The sequence below is a fragment of the Ammospiza nelsoni genome, chromosome 15 (genome assembly GCF_027579445.1).
Source record: "Ammospiza nelsoni isolate bAmmNel1 chromosome 15, bAmmNel1.pri, whole genome shotgun sequence".
NCBI classification, from domain to species: domain Eukaryota; kingdom Metazoa; phylum Chordata; class Aves; order Passeriformes; family Passerellidae; genus Ammospiza; species Ammospiza nelsoni.
The window spans coordinates 16,458,273-16,475,180 of NC_080647.1; the positions used below are offsets into that span (position 1 = coordinate 16,458,273).

The 16,908-nt window shown below is 49.0% G+C and overlaps 1 protein-coding gene across 2 annotated transcripts; it reads right to left on the reverse strand.

The window, feature by feature from the left end:
* Window positions 1-12,779: 12,779 nt before the first annotated feature.
* On the reverse strand, window positions 12,780-13,751 carry LOC132080126 (transcription factor SOX-3-like). Of its 2 annotated transcripts, XM_059483137.1 has the most exons (2): window positions 13,685-13,736; window positions 12,780-13,645 (listed from the first exon to the last, which is right to left on the reverse strand). In XM_059483137.1, exons 1-2 carry the CDS (start codon window positions 13,734-13,736, stop codon window positions 12,780-12,782), a joined length of 918 nt encoding a protein of 305 aa, XP_059339120.1. The 2 variants fall into 2 exon arrangements, with proteins under 2 accessions (XP_059339120.1, XP_059339121.1); XM_059483138.1 differs by having other exon boundaries at window positions 12,780-13,751.
* Between the last annotated feature and the right edge of the window lie 3,157 nt (window positions 13,752-16,908).

The following is a 16,908-nucleotide window of genomic DNA, read 5'->3' on the forward strand; positions in this document are numbered from 1 at the left end:
GCCACTCTTCATTGCCCCACCATGTAGTGCTCACTGGGACACTGGCAAGGCTTCTTTATCTGAATAAATGGCAAAAACACTTTTTACCCCCTCCACACATCAGTCAACAACTGCTATAGCACAGCTTTACTGCTCTGGGGGAAAAAAAAAATCAATTTAAGGAAAAAACCCTCACTTCAACAAGTTTTTTTTTTCAATTTAAATTTTAAATAACAGCACATTTTAACGCACCCTTTCCCCCTTCTTTCCTGAAACAACCTGCTGCTGTAATTCTCCCATGTAAGAGGTGCTTTTGGTGGTTGTGCAGAGTTACCCCGGGTGACTCTGCAGCTCTAATCCTGCCCCACCGGCGGACCTTGGAAGTGAAACCTACGGTAAATTTTGATTTCGGCCACACCTTTGTAGAACTTGTTTTCCCATGCCAAAATATATAACAGAGATCAAAATCTTCACCATCAGTGCCAGAAGCAACAAGTGATAACCTCTGGGTAGGCTCCCAGCTGTCACCCAGGTACAGCTGTCTTGCTAAACATCGTGCATGTGAAAATATGCAGAAATTTCTGAGGGAACGCCGATAGAATTTAATTCCCATTACCCTTCCTTGTCTTCGGTATACTTTACTACACATAAAACACTTAAATTGCCTTTTCTGTTTAATGAAAAGTATGAAAAACTTGTCAGAGGTTTTATTTTTAGTGAAGTTAAGCCGAACGGACTTTAATTCCCATTATCTTTTCTTGTCTTCAGTATATTTTACTACACATAAATTGCCTTTTCTGTTTAATGAAAAGTGTGAAAAACTTGCTAGAGGTTTTTTTTTTAGTGAAATTAAGACAATGTCGCATTTTGGTTCTACCGTGTGGGCTCAGGACAAATGTAAACGACACAAAAATTTTATTTCCCACCAATGCCTATCAGTGCAGCAGCTGAGCTTCCCCTGGCAACCTTTTCCAGGCAAATCCCCTTTCCCAAGCAGGGCCAGGATGGGGAGATAAGCGCCCAATCCTGCATTCCTCCCACACCCACAGCCCCAGCCAGAGGGCGGATAAAGAGCAGCCGGAGGAATGGCTGAAACTCCCCAAACAGCGCTGCTAACTGATTCAATCAGTTTTTTAAAAAAGTTTAAGACTTTTTCAGCATGGAGGTTGAGGAGGTGCTTGGCTGTTTGTCCCTCTGTGCTCCTTTCTGGTGCAGAAATATCTGATTGATTCCAAAGCAGGCACAGAGAGCAAATCCAGTGCCCTGCACTCACAAAGGCCCAGTTCAGTGTATTTTAAAGTCACTTTGCTGGCTCTCAGCTTCAACAGCGATGCCAGCCATTAATATGATATTTTATCTCGCTGTATATGCAGGGAAAATGGGTTTGAAACCATGAGCTGTTCTCTCCGAGTGCACAACAGAAAGGCACAGAATTTAACCAGGAGGGTTTTGGGAGGATGCTGTAGGGAAGGGTCACAGAATGAAAAGGCTGAATAAATCCCATGGCAAATTACATGGTCACTGAATCATGAAAAGGCCAGGCTCCTGGAATTTTGCAGCTGCTAGTAGATTCAACAGATGCATCAAACCAGCAGCAAACTCAGCTACAAGTTACCCCACTACCACAGAATGGACTTGAAACAAAATGAACTCAGAGCAAACCCCCATCATGCAGAATTTTTTGAGAGAACATTGATAGACTTTAATTCCCATTATCTTTCCTTGTCTTTAATATACTTTACTACAAAATTCATAAATTGCCTTTTCTGTTTAATGAAAAGTATGAAAAACTTCATAGAAGTTTTATTTTTAGTGAAATTAAGCCAAATATCAAGGTGTGGTTATTTACTGGGGGCAGGAAAAGCATCTTTAAATTAAGTTTGACTCTCCCTGGATTAGCTGTGACAGCCTGCACTGGGAAAAATGGAAAACAAGTCCATGGCTGTTTACTGTCCCTCTGCCAGAGTGACAAAGCCATGTGAGACAGGAGTATTGCCAGCCTCCAGCAGAAGCAGCCCAGAGTATGTGAAACCATGATTTCTCTAAGCCAGGATGCAGTGAGCCAGGAGCTGGCACAGAAACTCTTCCCTTTCTAAAGACAGGAACCCTCAGCAGAGGTGTAAGGGGAAAATTGGGAGGAATTCCCTCCAGGGCTGCTGGAGCCCCACCATCAGCACAAGGAAATGCTGCAGACAGGGCCCATTTGGAAAATTCCATTCCAAAGAGTGGGCAGAGCATCACTGTGGGGTGAGGGATCACCCCTGGCTCTGGCCCTGCCTGCCTGGGGGCCCCTGGAGCTTTTCCTTATGGAACTGGGTTGCACCAATTCCTTTGCAAAATGTTTGGAGACCTCACAGTGGGAAAAAACCACCCAAAGTTAAGAATTGCCTCTAAATTACAAGTTCCCTCCTGGTATAGCACTCCCAGGCTTTCAAGACATTGAGGAACACACCAGATCAGGGATGTTTCAGTCAGAGAAAATAAATTATTTTACAAATGAACGTGAAGGACAGCCAGAAAACACTGATCTCCCCTTCTTCCAACACAAGATTTCCTCTACAGCTCACAGATGTTTAATCCAGTCCTGCTTAAACATCTGAAAACTCCTGGAGAGAGCATTGCACATCTGCCTTTTATTTCACTGGCATTAAATCCTCCCAGTTTTCCTGCTTGTGTCACAGGCCACCACCCAGCAGAACAAGTTTTTCTTTTTGCATCCTTCAGGTATTATGCAGACTTCTGACTCCCTTCAGTGGTCATCCCACACTCCTGTGTGCCCACATCTTTAAAAGTTTCTTGAGAATGTCTTTTAGACCTCTTAAGCGATTTTTATTTAATTGAGGTCTCAGTTTTCTCCACCTGCTCTCTGTGGGTGCCAAGCTGCTCCAGACACACACCTGGGCAAACTGCATCAACATCCTGCTCACCTTCCCTTTCCCTGATTAATTTTCCTTCATTAAAAAGCACAGATCCCTCCTGTACATCTGAACAGGCAGGACATTTGAGAGATTTTTTTTTGAAGAGCAAATGACAAATGATTCACGGATTGCGAAATCTGCCACCTTCTCTACATGCCAGCAAGGACAGAAACCCACAGGTCCCAAGGATCTCAGATGTCCCTGGGCATTTCTAGATAAAAATTTATCACAAAAATTTCTAGATTTTCATGATACAACCACTTTTCTTGCCTGCTGGCTCTAAAATGACCCCAGCTAATCTTGCAATACTCAGTAACCAGAGCCCTCAGCACCAGGGAGTTTTCTCTTCTCTTTCTGTCATACCTCAGGAGCCTCTAAAGTGTTGAGGGTGCTTAAGGGCACTGAAATGGAAATGCTGTCAAACATTTAACAGCTGATCCTACAAATACTCCAGCCTGAAGATGACTTCACTGGGCCCAGGGAAGGAGAACTTGCTCAGACAGGTGTCTCATGTGAAAATGTGTTATTTTATATTATTATTATTAAAATAATATTTAAATTATTGTAATAATTAAGTAAATTAAAATAACTTAAATAATTATTAAAATTATTTTAGGATTAGTTAAATTTTACCTGAAGTTGTTACTAAATTCCTTCTTCAGACTCAGTTTAACACTGAATATTAGCAATGCTATTAAATAGGGAGACCATGGCAGCACCAATTGTGGGATAACCTGATGGTATACATTTATTTTCTCTATTACTTAATCAAACAATTACTAAACTAGTTTTTATGCCCTATGTTCAGGAAAAGTTATTGCAGGGATACAAGGGAATGTAGCAGGAATTCATTGACTGCACCTGGATATTTTTAAATACTTCTGTACTTTAAGGTCATGGGGCACCATTATGATCCTTTTCCCTAAACCAAGGCTCAGCCAAGATTATTAAATTTTACCCAGCAGTTCCTGGAGAGGAGAGAATTATTCTTTCCTACTGCATAAGTGAACTCTACCGAGCCCAACAGCTTTGTTATTCATACTCCAAGGCAAGCAGCACCTACCACAATTTGAGTGATGAGATAAATAATAATGCAGCCAACCAGAATGGGAGACAAACTAGAAAAATCCTCATCGAAATTCAGCAGATCTGGGCTAGCTCCCTCTCAAAGCTCCCCCATCCATCCTCCCCTTCACACAGAGATTTTAGGGACAAATGCCAGTAGATCTCTATTGTTCCTGCTCATTCATTAGCTACAACTGCTTTTTCTCTTGTGCTCACACTTCAAGGTAAGGATAAGATTCTGGCCACATTGTGCATGTTGGAAAAGTAACAATGAGACAGAAAATGGAGGTTATTTCAAATACAAAATAACATTGCATTCTTTCCTTCACAGTTTTAAGCAAACCCAGAAGTGAAACATACATGTTCCAAGGTGATAAACTCCTTTCATCCCATTACCTTTGGACTTTCCCCTTCCACCTCCATTAGTTGTGTCATTCTCCTTTTTTACATCTTGCTCCTCCATTAAATGAACTCAGAAAAACCCTTCTTGGTGTTTTTTGTCACAATTCCATTTTGTACACCTGTGATTCCCATGCCCACAGCGAGCCAATATTTGTGATTAAACCACAAAAGCCTGATTTGGAGTTGCTGCCCTGTCCCTGGTCCCCCCTTCCCACATGCACCAGTGCAGCTTCAAAGGGGGGCAGAGGGTCTCAGTTTAGCTGGAACAAAGCATCTCACAGAGCCACAGCTTTCACTCACCTCCCATGCTGGGGGTCACTGTTTGCTTTCCCACACTCCCCCTTGGGCTGGAATTAAGGCAGGCACAAACTGTGCTTAAACCTGCTTAGACAGACGAATGTGATCATCAAAATCACACCCAAAACTTCAGAAACTGAGGAAAAACCAGACTTGTTCCCCTGAAAAGCTCCCAGCCTAACAGTGCTTGAGGGTTCTATTTATAACACACTTTGTGATGCAGTTTATTGAAGTCACCTGCCCCTATTTAAAAGTGGAGTTTTTCTTATTAAGTGGGCAAGGTAAGCTCAAATCCTCTCCCTCACACCTGAGCTGCTCAGGCCTCTGCTTAGAACCCTGACTTTTTTATCTCCCTGACAATAAAGGTCTGTTCTGCTTGTTTTTTCTCTCCCCAGTCCTTCTGTGGGCAAGCCAGCCTCAAAAGCTGACAGTGGTTTTATGTGGTTTTACAGTGATTTTACAGAATTCTCCTGTGGATTGACAGCAAGCTCAGACATTTTGGAAGCCCACAAAGGAGGTGACCCCATGGGCTGCTTCTCATCCAAGGCTCACATTCAGCCACTTCCTTGTCACTAATCAAGCAGAGAATTTGGTGCTGTGACCACACAGCGCTTTAGAGACAGTTAATTTGTGCTTATTTCAGCTTCACATTGTCCTTCCTCTGCTCCCACCCTGGTACAGAATCTCTGGTTCACTTAATGATGTGTCCCTGGAAATGGATACAGACAAAAGCACATTTGCTGCACATCTGCCTGCTTTGCACTGGAGATGAAGCAGATCAAGCACCAAAGTCTGCCAGTGCCTTTGTAACCTCACTTCTGAAGAGAATTTCTCTTTTTTCCTCCTTCCTTTCCTTGCAGTCCTACCTGAGCAAGGTACAGCACCCAGCTCTGGCAGTGTCCTCATATCTTGTCAGCAACAGCAGAATTCTGGTGTGAAGCTGTGAGAAACTCCAATTTGACAGATGCTAGAGGTAAGTAGTTCTGCTTGGAAAGAAGGGGTGAAACCTCAGTGTGAGGAGCAATGAGCTTTATTGAGGTTGTGTGCATCAAAACGTACCCTGGGCTCTTTCCCCAGGTTGGCATTGTGTCAGACCAGTGAAAATTATTTCACCCCAAAAAAAGGATAGGATAGAATGGCCAATCCTCCCCTGGGTGTGGAGGGTGTGCTCACAGCCAATTTCTGAACCTTGGCAGGATGGAGGAGGGAGGAGCAACCAAGCAGAAACCAAGCCCAGGCACAGGACTGCAAAACCTCATCAAATGCTTGTTCAGTTCAGTTTAGGCTGGCCTAAATTCTAGTCCTCGCTTGAATAATTGAAAAGGAAACGATTGTGGGAGAAGTTTCATGTAACAGGAAGTCCCAAGGATGTGCCAGATTTGGGCAGCTCTGTGCAGCTCACATGTCCTGTCATGAACTGGGCTGTCAGTACCTGAAATCAAAATAACTCCAGGGCGCGGATGGACAGCCCTGTGATAGAGCCAAAACAGTCCTGTTCCCCACTCCAGATCCTCCAGATCTGCCCATGCCACCACAGCTGAAACTCTTCAATAATCTTTTTGTTTTACTGCTGTCTGAAAAAAAGAACACCAAAAGATTCCTTATTGCCTTTAACAATTAATCCAAAGTTATTCCTCCCTGCTTACACAAGACTTTCAAATGAAAGAATTTGTTCTTGGCTAGAATTGATACAAGTAAGATCTGAAATCTAGAGAGAGGAGCAGAAAAGTTATTGCAGAAGGAAGGAATATACTTTCAATGAGTTGATTTCCTTATTTTGGTATAGTTTAAAAAAATTTTATCAAGTCAGAGAAACTTCCATGGTTCTTAGGACAGAGAGCAAAGGCAGGGCTAATCCCTCCTGCAGCCACTCACACAGCCCTGCTGAATGCCTGGAAAACTGCACAGAATTACCTTGGTTCAAATGTTTGCCAGCCTGTATATTCAGCTCATTTACTTCCTTTAACTTTAGGGCCATGACACTTAATTCAGTTACTATCCCAGCTCTGGTATGCTCATAAAAAATTCACACCTGTTTCACAAATGTTCACCTGTTTAACAGACTCAGGTTTAAAGGAAAGGAAGTTTTTGCTTAATTATGAAAGTATAACTTGCTTTTTTTAAAGGAATTTCTACTATGACGCTGTTTACAGGCTGTAAAAGTAAAACTGCCTAGTGAATTGAAAGGGAAAAAAAGGGGGGAGGGAGAGGGGAAAAATAAAATTAAAAAAAGAATTACTTGGATTAAAATATCTTCCCTTAACCTTGTGGAAGAGAAGCTTCTCTGCCTTGGCAGCACAGTACAATGAAAATGAAATCAATGCCAAGTGTCTTATCCTGAACTCTGAATGGGCAAAGTTCCCATTGACTTTCAAGATCTCTTCCCCTGCAAATGGCAAATTCGGGAGCAGAGCAGTCGTTACCTGCACCTAAGGCACGTCCAGCACCCTGCTCTGCCTCTCCCCTTTGTGTCTCTCCCCTTTGAGTGGATGTATAGAATTTTTGAAATCAGCACAGCAAGCTGTGAATGATGCATGAAATGAATAAGCTGAGTCTTGTACAAAGGGGAAATCCTGAAGGCTCGGTGCAATCACTGCTCTACTATTTCCTATGGCCTGCATAGAAAAGATGCATAATATTCTCCACAGAGACAAAGGAAAAAAGCTCACCGAGGCCAGAATCTCAATCAGAAGCTGCAGAAGAGATAAATGACAGCAGCTCACAAGTTTTGAGCGTTGCCTAATTTCCCTCTCATTGCTGAGCCGTTCCCCAGGGATGCCTGGCTCTCTGAGCCCTGGGTGCACGTGGAATATCCACACATCCACACGGGATGGGATGGGATGGGATGGGGGCTCTGAGAGCCTGGCTCACTTTGCATTTCTTTGGAGGCAGCCCGGTTTATGCAGGAGTTTGTGTTTCACACCTCACCCCATCAGCCCAGGGGAGTTTGCACCAATCCCCCAGCATGGGATGGCCAAAGCATGGAAAAAAGTGCAGATTTTTCCACAGGATCCATGGGATGTGGTAAAACCCCATAGCTTCTCCCTAATGCTGACTTGAATCAGAGACTTCATTGACATCAGCACAAATATTTTCAAACCGGGCCAAACCACGCTCTGATTAGTCTTAATCTGATGTATTCCTGAATAAATATAAATATATTACAGTTGAGCTTAGCGACAGCAATAAAGATGAGCATCTGAGCACAACACTGTAGTACACAATTATTATTTGTCATCATGGAGAAGCCATAAATACATCTTTATATGGATGTTCTGTGACCTCTCCCAGTTCTCTTGCTCTCTCTTATGTTTGCTCACGTGCTTTGCAGTCTCCCCTGCTGCACTAAGGAGGTAGAGATATTTCAGAAACAGGAAAAGTGAGGTTTAATAGGGATACTGAGCTTCTGAGGATGCCTTTGGAAGAAGCAAAGCTAAAATCCTGTTTGCTTGACTAGCAACACAAAGAAGTTGGCTGTGAATGGTATTTGCAGCAGAGAATAATTAATTCCTCATCCTGAGGACATTCTGTTGGGGAAAAGTCACTGTGTGGCACTGATTGCTTCATTCAGTGGCATCAATTAAAAGTTGTCATAGGGAAGTATGTGGATAACTATTCTGGAAATCTGCATTAACCACTAAATAACCCCATGCAAACACATCTGCAATGATGGCTATCCACACCTTCCTTGAGAAATCATAAAAGGAATGGATTCAAATTTTCTGTTATTTCAGTGTTTTGTCAGAATTTAGTGATGGAATTTACCATAGAAATTATCTGAATCTGCAGCATGTGAATAAACTGGATATGACTATAGGAAATCTGGGATCAAGGTCTGTGTAAGTGGAAAGGAAATCAAGATTCTCACTTCTGCAGGCACTGAGAATAGCAGCAACATTCCAGCCCTGAGCATCACCCAGCTTCACATTTCAGGTGTGCTCATTCCTGAGAAATCATCCTTTCCCTTAGCACTGGAGGATAGTTAGACAAGTTCCTGTCTTCCTAATAATGTTCCTGAGAAGTATCTCAGTCCCATGTTTGATATGGGGCAGCTAAAAAGATAATTTATGGATGTTTCCACAAAGTGTCTATGCTAATGCTTTTCCTGAATTTAGTTTTCATCTCTTCTTGAAGCAGAGAAATAGCAGAAATACAAAAGCATGCAGTTTAACATATAGCCTTAAAATATTCTTAAAATGCCCACAGTTTCCTCTGCTAATTATTATACTTTACTCATTGTTTCAAAAATTTAAACTATTTTAACTTACCAACTTTTGTTGCAATAAATTAACTCTGAAGCTCTTTGGCATAGGAAGGAACCATGAAAATGTAACACAATACACAGAGTTTTGACAAACCAACAGCACCAAGTGTTATCTTCCCCTCAAAAACAGGTGAAAACAAAAGCCTAAATATTGTCATTACACTTTAATGCCAGCATTAACCTCTTCAGAGCCAGTGCTCTGTCACTCTAAAGATAAAGGGTGCACTTGCATTTGTCCAGGGTGTTGTAGAATAAGGCTGGAGTTGTTTTAACTGTGCAAAGAGCTGCTGCTGATGGTGCACATAAAACAACCCAGCACTCCATGGTTTGGAACTTTACCTGTGAATATTAATGGCTCCATTCTGAGCTCTCCCACAGCAGCAGGGGAAGGAAATCCTGCCTGGGCAGTGCTAAAAAGGCATTCAGATTTAATGCCTGCATGCATGCAGGAGGGATGTCAAGGGCCAGATGCCCTGCAAATTTAAAAAAGGAGTTCAGCGCAAGTAAAACAAACTTTCATCAGATATAAAGGGAACACATTTCTACATTTGTTCAGGAGGAAAATCTCCTGGGCCCAAGCAAAGGATGTAACTGTTTTTTGGAGAAAAAAAAGTTGTCTTTTAGGCAATGTCTCCCTCTATGCTGTTGGCTCTCTAATTAAAAACCCTCCTGGTGATGGAAGAAGAAGCTGTATCTGTATCTATAGTTAATGTACAAGGTTGGGTTCCATGGGCCTGTCCAGAGCCCTGCCCACAAGCTCTGACCACAGCTTATAAACTTTGGGATAAAGTTTAGTCCCAGGAAGCTGAGAACTGCATTGGGGGTGTTACATGGACATCTCAAAACCAGTAAATCAGGAAAAGCTGCCCTAACCATTGGTAGGAGCTTCCAGAGGGAGCAAGGCAGAGATATTTGTACAGAGACATTTCTCTGTGACCCCTCAGGAACTTGCTCACAGATCCTCCTTCAGCCCTAATTTAGGCCAAACAAGGATAACTTGAACTTTAAAATACTACAAACTCTGAAAAAACAAGATTTTCTCCCCTTTCATAGCAGAGAATCCACTTCTACAAAACTCAGAGGTAAAGAACAAGTATTTATAATGATGCAGCTGCAGTTTGACTCTGAAGACACCAAGTGCAATTCCAGTGCTGGCAGCTGCTCACCTGCTCAGGAGCCCTGGCTTTTGTCAGACCTGCACCTGCACACCACCCTGGGAAGGTGGAAGGAGATCAGGGAATGGGAATTTCACTCTTCCCCACTGAGAGCTGTCTTGGCACTGCCACTTCTGGAGAGCACCGGGGAAGAGTTTGACTCCAGCTGAGATGAAATCGGTCCTGCTGTTGCCCTGCCTATGTCCTGTACTCTGCTAACCCCACCAATGCTACCAACTTCTCTCAGACCCCAGGTTATTCATGGAAATGCTTCTCCTTAAGGGCTAGCAGGTCATGGTACCAACTACAATACCCTCCTGCTCCTACCTGAAGGACAGCAGCACCAACAGACAGAAGCAGCGCCAAAGATTTGCGTCAAAGAATTTTATGGAAGAATGGGGCTGTGGGTGTGAAACTGTGGGTTCTCATTTACGGGGTGATGCCCCAGCCCGTCCTGGGGGCAGCGGTGATACCCGGGCCGTGCCGCCCTGACCATCCCGGGACAGCGGTGATACCCGGGCCGTGCTGCCCTGACTGTCCCGGGACAGCGGTGATGCCTGGGCTGTGCTGCCCTGGGGACAGCGGTGATACCCGGGCTGTGCTGCCCTGGGGACAGCGGTGATAGCCGGGCTGTGCTGCCCTGGGGACAGCGGTGATAGCCGGGCTGTGATGCCCTGGGGACAGCGGTGATGCCCGGGCTGTGCTGCCCTGGGGACAGCGGTGATAGCCGGGCTGTGCTGCCCTGAGCAGAGCGCGGCCGGGGCCGGGACGGGGCAGCAAGAGGGGCCCGGGGCTGCCCCTAACCCGAGGCCAGGAGCCGGGCACCCGCCAGTGAACGGGGGAGCTTAGCAGAGCATCCTCTTCCCTTGGGAGAGCCGAGCAAAGCCCTGCCCCAGCCTGGCGGGGAAGGCAGGAGCCGCTGCCGCAGGGAGGGAAGCGCCGGGGAAGCAGCGCGGATGCGACAGCCCCGGGCAGCCAAGGGGCACAAAGCGACCGCGAAACCACCCTCGGTAAAGGGTGGCAGGGCAAGTTCTCCATACCCAAACCCGAACCCCAGCAGCGCCCTCGCGGTCCTTCTGCCCCCATCCCAAGGCGAGCAGCGGAGGGGCAGCGGGAGCAGGCGAAGCTCGAAGCGGGGATGCGCTGCCGAGCGCCGAGCTCGGAGCCAGACCCTGCCCAGGAGCCGGGGACACACGTGGGGACCCGGCCGGAGCAGGGCTCGGAGGGAGGGAGAAGCGATGCTCGGCTCCGCCGGGACTCCTCCGCAGCGCGGCCACGAGTAACGCACATCCCTAAAAGAAAAACAACTAAAAAAATATAAAAAGGGCCGGGAAAGGAAAGAAAAGTTGTCCAGACTCTAAACACTCGTCAAACATACTGAAAAGATTGAATTATTTATTTCCTCTGGGGACTCCTGTAACCATTCATTTTTAATGGAGTCTAATTAAGAGTTCCCCAACGGGTTTTACCTTTGTAAATATTTTAGATGACCTGGCGTATCTAGGCAAATCCTCCTGACGGAGAAACAAAAAAAAAAAAAAAAAAGGAAATAAAAAGCACAACAAGCTGAGGCGGAGCCGTAAAGCCGTAATTCGTAATTTCCTCGCTCCACGCCGGCCGAGAGAAGGAAGGAAGGCAGCCGGGCGGGGAGGCAACAAGTGGCCGCGGCGGCAGCGGCGCTTCCCCGGCTCGACTCCCGCTTTACTTGAACAGAAAACCAAATCCAGGGAGCGCGTTCTCCCTCTCCCGCCCCCCACAGCACAGCCCGGCTCGGCAGGCTGAGGAGCGCAGCCCAACAGCGCTGGCAATGCCCGGAGCGGGCGGTGGAGCCCCCGCGATGGGCCCGACCCTGCCCCGCACAAAGCGCCCGGACACCGCCGACGTGCCTGATAGAAAATTTATTGATCTCTCTTCGTTTGGAAGAAGGAAGCAAAAGAGGACTAGGAACAAGGAAGGAGTATTTCGATTTTTTTTTTTTTGTGTGTGTGTGTTTGGAAGGAATCCGGTAACAAAACTAAAACGTTTTTATCCGATATGTCAAAACATGTTTCACAGTAAAATTCACAAACCCATTTACATAAGTTTACAGCTCAAGAAAAACCGAGACATACAACTTACTATAAATAAAAGAAACGCGTTTGCGACCCGCACAGCTCTGCTCTCTCCCACCTCCCCCTTTTCAAGGAATAAAACCTCAGAATTAAAAAGTCGTGGAAGCTACAGATTGCAGATGGAAACCAAGCGAGGGTCGGTAACAAAACACTTAATAAACCACAGAGATTATGTGAACAACCGAGTTTAAAAACAAAAGCCCGCGGTTTTTGTTTATGTCATTGTAACGCTAGAAATCAAACTGGAAGATGAAAGATCTTTAAAAAAAACTTATAGGCGAATAAAACAGTGCCCAACCTAGCCGAAACCAGGAAAGGAGTTGCCGTGGTTTGAAAACTTCACAGCGGCTTCTAGGAGGCAGGAGTTGTGCTCTATTAAAATAACAACTTGCTCAAATATTATTTCTTGTAAAAAAAAAAAAAAAAAAAAAAAAAAAAAGGACACAACTAACGGATTTCCTTTTTAAAATTTCTCCAGAGTTAGTATTAAGTCTGCTAAGCCGAGCAACACTGCCGTACGTCCCGGTGTAGTCAGGGAGCGGTGCTGGGGTTAGGGATTAGGACGGGGAGGCGTCCGGAGCAGCCAAGTCTATATGTGAGTTAGTGGTACGGTACCATTGACGGCAGTCCCGGCACTCTGGTAGTGCTGGTGCACGCTGTGTAACCTGCTGCCCTGCAGCGCGGAAGGGTCTGTGGCATCCCCGCCGGGGGGCAGGTACATGCTGATCATATCCCGCAGGTCTCCCAGGCAGGCCCTCTGCGAGTGCGAAGTGATGGCCGGGGGCGGCGAGCTGGGCTCGGATTTCACCACGGAGCCCATGGAGCCCAGGCTCATGGCCGTGGAGGGCTGCTGGCCGTAGGCGGCGGGGGACATGCTGTAGGTGGAGGCGGCGTTCATGTAGGTCTGGGCCGTGGACATCATGGGGCTGTACTGCAGGCCCGTCATGTCGTAGCGGTGCATCTGCTGCAGCTGCGGGCTGTTCATGCCCGGGTGCTGGCTGTAGCCCAGCTGGTCTTGCATCAGCGAGTAAGCCCCGTTGGTCCAGCCGTTCATGTGGGCGTAAGTGTCAATCCTCTGCCCCACCCCGACGGGGCTGCTCACCGCGTTGCCCCCTCCCGGGGCCAGCAGGTTACCGGGCAGCGAGTATTTGTCCTTCTTCAGCAAGGTCTTGGTCTTCCTCCGGGGCCGGTATTTGTAATCCGGATACTCCTTCATGTGCACGGCCCGCAGCCGCTTGGCCTCGTCGATGAAGGGCCGCTTCTCGGCGTCGCTCAACAGCTTCCAGTCGGCGCCGAGGCGCTTGCTGATCTCCGAGTTGTGCATCTTGGGGTTCTCCTGGGCCATCTTCCGCCGCTGCCCGCGGGACCACACCATGAAGGCGTTCATGGGCCGCTTCACCCGGTCCTGGTCCGAGCCCGCTCCCGCTCCGTTGCCGGCCCCGCCGCCTCCGGCGCCTTTGCCGGTGCTCCCCGGAGCGGGGGTGCCCCCGGTGCTGCCCGGCGTGGGCTGCGGCGCCTTGATCTCCGTCTCCAGCATGCTGTACATGGCCGGGGCCGGTAAAAGGTGCGCCAGGGCGGCGGGCAGGCGGGCACCGAGCGAGGAGAGGAAGTTCAAAAAAAAAAAAAAAACAGAAACAAACAAAACAAAACAAAACAAAAAAAAAAGAAAGAAAGAAAGAACCTGTCTGGGCGGCTGCCACGAGCGAACGAGGAAGTTTCGGTGCCTGCAGAAGCGCCGCTCCCCGAGGTGCCGGCGCTGGCGGAGCTGCTGCTGCTGCTGTGCGGAGCGGCTCCCGGGACGGCAGCGGGCGATGCGCGCAGGGATCGCGGGGGTCCGTGATTGACGGGCTATAAATGAGGGGGCGGCGGCCAATCAGCGAGCGGTTCCCGACAGCCCCAGGCCGGCAGCGGAGCGGCCGGGGGCGGGCGGAGGGAGCCGGGCTCGGGGATGCCGCGGCCGCGGGTGCCGGGCCCCTCCCGCACCTGCCCCGGGGCACAGCGGCTCCCGCAGCTGCGGCCGGGCCGGGGGTGCCCTCGGGGCCGCGGGAGGAGCAGCGGGGCGGAGCGGAGCGCTGGGAGCTCGGGGCTGCCGGGCACAAAGGGGTTTGGGGCGCCCGGGTGGATGCGCGGTCCCGGGCCAAGCTCGGGGAGGCTGCCCGCAGACCGAGTGAGCTCGCACTGCACACCCAGAGCGGATAAAGGGGCGGGGGAAGGATGGACGGGCTAAACTCTTTCACTCCTGAGCTGTCGCCGGGGGGAGACTCTACTTTGCCATGCTGAGACCGGGCACGGCTGCCGGTGGGAGAGGGGCTGCCGGCCAGGCACTCCCGGCCATCCCCACCTACACCAACCCCGCTGCCACTTGAGCTTTTCCACTCGGCTGCCCCAGAAGGGGGAGGGAGGGTAGAGGGGACGGCGCTTGCGAGTCCCCCGAGTTTCATGGCAACAGAAAGTTCTCTCCGTGTGAAAGAAAACTTTGGCGGCGGATGTGTGAGTGGAGAGGCGCCCACTTGAGCTGTCAATCACCGACTTCCCTGCCCGTCCCTCCCCTCCCTTTACCCCTCCTTCCCTTCCCTCGCCAGAGGCACGGACACCGCACCTGCACGGACAGGGCCGGCAGCTCTGGGAGCACCGCGGGCACAGCGCTCTCCGCCGGGGCGGGCTGGGCTGGGCTGCCTCGTCCCTGCGCCTCCTCATCCTCCCGCATCCTCCTCTCCAGCTCCGTCTGGAGAAGCCGGGCAGCTCTCCGGGCCGAGCAGCGCTGGGGCAGGACAGGCGAATCGAGCCGCAGGCTGCTCGGGAAAGCCTCGCTGCCGCAGGATAAGGGCAGCATCGCCGCTGTGGCCATGAGCGAACTGCCCCAGGGGCGTGTGGGGCTCCGGGGAGGGTCAGGGCCGTGAGGTGCGGCCGTGTGCGAGCCTCCCGTCCCGTCTGGGCGGCCCGGCGAGGAGCGATGCTGCCGCCGCTGCTCCCCGGCTTGGCGGGCACCCCAAAGACAAGACCGCCAGTGTGAGGACGGTAATCGGTACGGGGAGGAAGAAAGCTGCGGGGCAGGGCGGGGATGAGGAGCTGCCGGCCCTGCTGCAGCCCGCACGGGTACTGGAGGGACGCTGGAAAGAGCGCGGTGCGCGGAGGGGGTTGAAGTGAACAGATCTGAGCGCTGCTGGGATTTAGCATTTGAAGGTCCTAGTTCGTTTTGTACGGATTTCTTTTTTGACAAAGCGATCTGTTAAACAACGTCGAAGGGGAAATAAATTCCACTTGCGACCGGCTATGTGTAGTCAGCACTTTGGTTTTTGCTTGGTTTGCTCCTGGGGTATTGAGCGAAGTGAAAATTTGGCAGCCCGAGGGGACAGGGTGACAGCGAAAGGGTTGTTCCAGGCGGGAGTGCTTCGCGTGTAACTTTTGCAATATATTGGAAAAGCTTCAACCAGTCGTAATTAACTTGTTATACTCAATATATTTTGACTCCTCCAGTCGAGGTTTAAGACTTGCCAGGCTGGCAGGAAATCGGACTGATATATATCCTGGCAATACTTTGATATTTATGTATATGAGCGTTTGTTGGAGGGACTGGACACACAGGCATGCAACGAAAAATTGGGCTGTATGCAGAATTAAAGGACGAGCTGAAATCCCCCTGAATAGTGTTTCCGTCAATGCTTAAATAAATATTTCAATGTTAAGTTTCGAACTCTGTCTTTCAATTCGTCTTTGAACTGCCTGCGTCTCAAATTAGAGATTTTCTTTCCTCTAAAAGCCAAGCTCTTCAACACTTTTAAAGTCCATATTACTTCAAACCAATACGTTTCTCTTGAACGCTAATCTTGTAAAAGAACTGAACCCGGCTGAATAAAAATATAAGTACAGACTGATGGATTTCAGAGTTCACAGGTCGCTTGGCAGCCCACGCCGCGCATCATCTGAGGAAAACTTCAAAATCCGGCTGACAAAATTTCCAGAAGAGGTGAGAGGACCCTGTGCTCCAATCCCCCCGGAGCTCTGTGTGCGCAAACCTCGGCCGGGATTTGGGGAGCGGAGAGGGGACCCCGAATCCGCTTTCCCTCGGGGCTGTCCCCGAGACCCGGCTGAGCTGCCCAGGGCTGTCCCTCTCGCAGGTGGCCACCAGCAGCCCCTCCCCGCGGCCACCCCATGGCTGTCGCTCTGTCCTGCCTTGTCCTGCAAACGGCGTGGGGAGCAAGAGGAACGAGGCGAGCCCACTGCTGTCCCCAAAGTTCCCCCAATGCGCTTTGAGACCCAGTTCCAGCACCCCCCTGGCAGCAAATTCCAACCTCCTCCTGCACCCCGGGAACGGGGACGGAGCCTGCGGAGCTGCCGGGACGCGGGGAAGGGGCAGAGAGCAGGAGGGGACAGCCCGGCACAATAAACCTGATGCCTGGAGCCATTTTCTTAAATTCACCCCGTGTGTCTGGTGGAGGTCGGGAGAACACTTGAGGTCGTGTAAATACAGTTGTCAAAGGCTGAGGAGCCTTTTATTATTGTTATTTATTTATTTGGGTGACAAAGGAGCGTGAGGCGAGATAAGGAGTTTACAGCACAGCCCAACTCGAACGCGAGAGAGACGCCGGCATTGAAAAGGGCCATTTGAAAGGGTCTGCCTGGGGTTTCTGCGAGAGCAACGCTTAATAGGAAAGAACCATTAATATATGTTAATTGCAGCTCCAGAAGAGCTCGGGGGAATCTTGGAACTGTGTCAG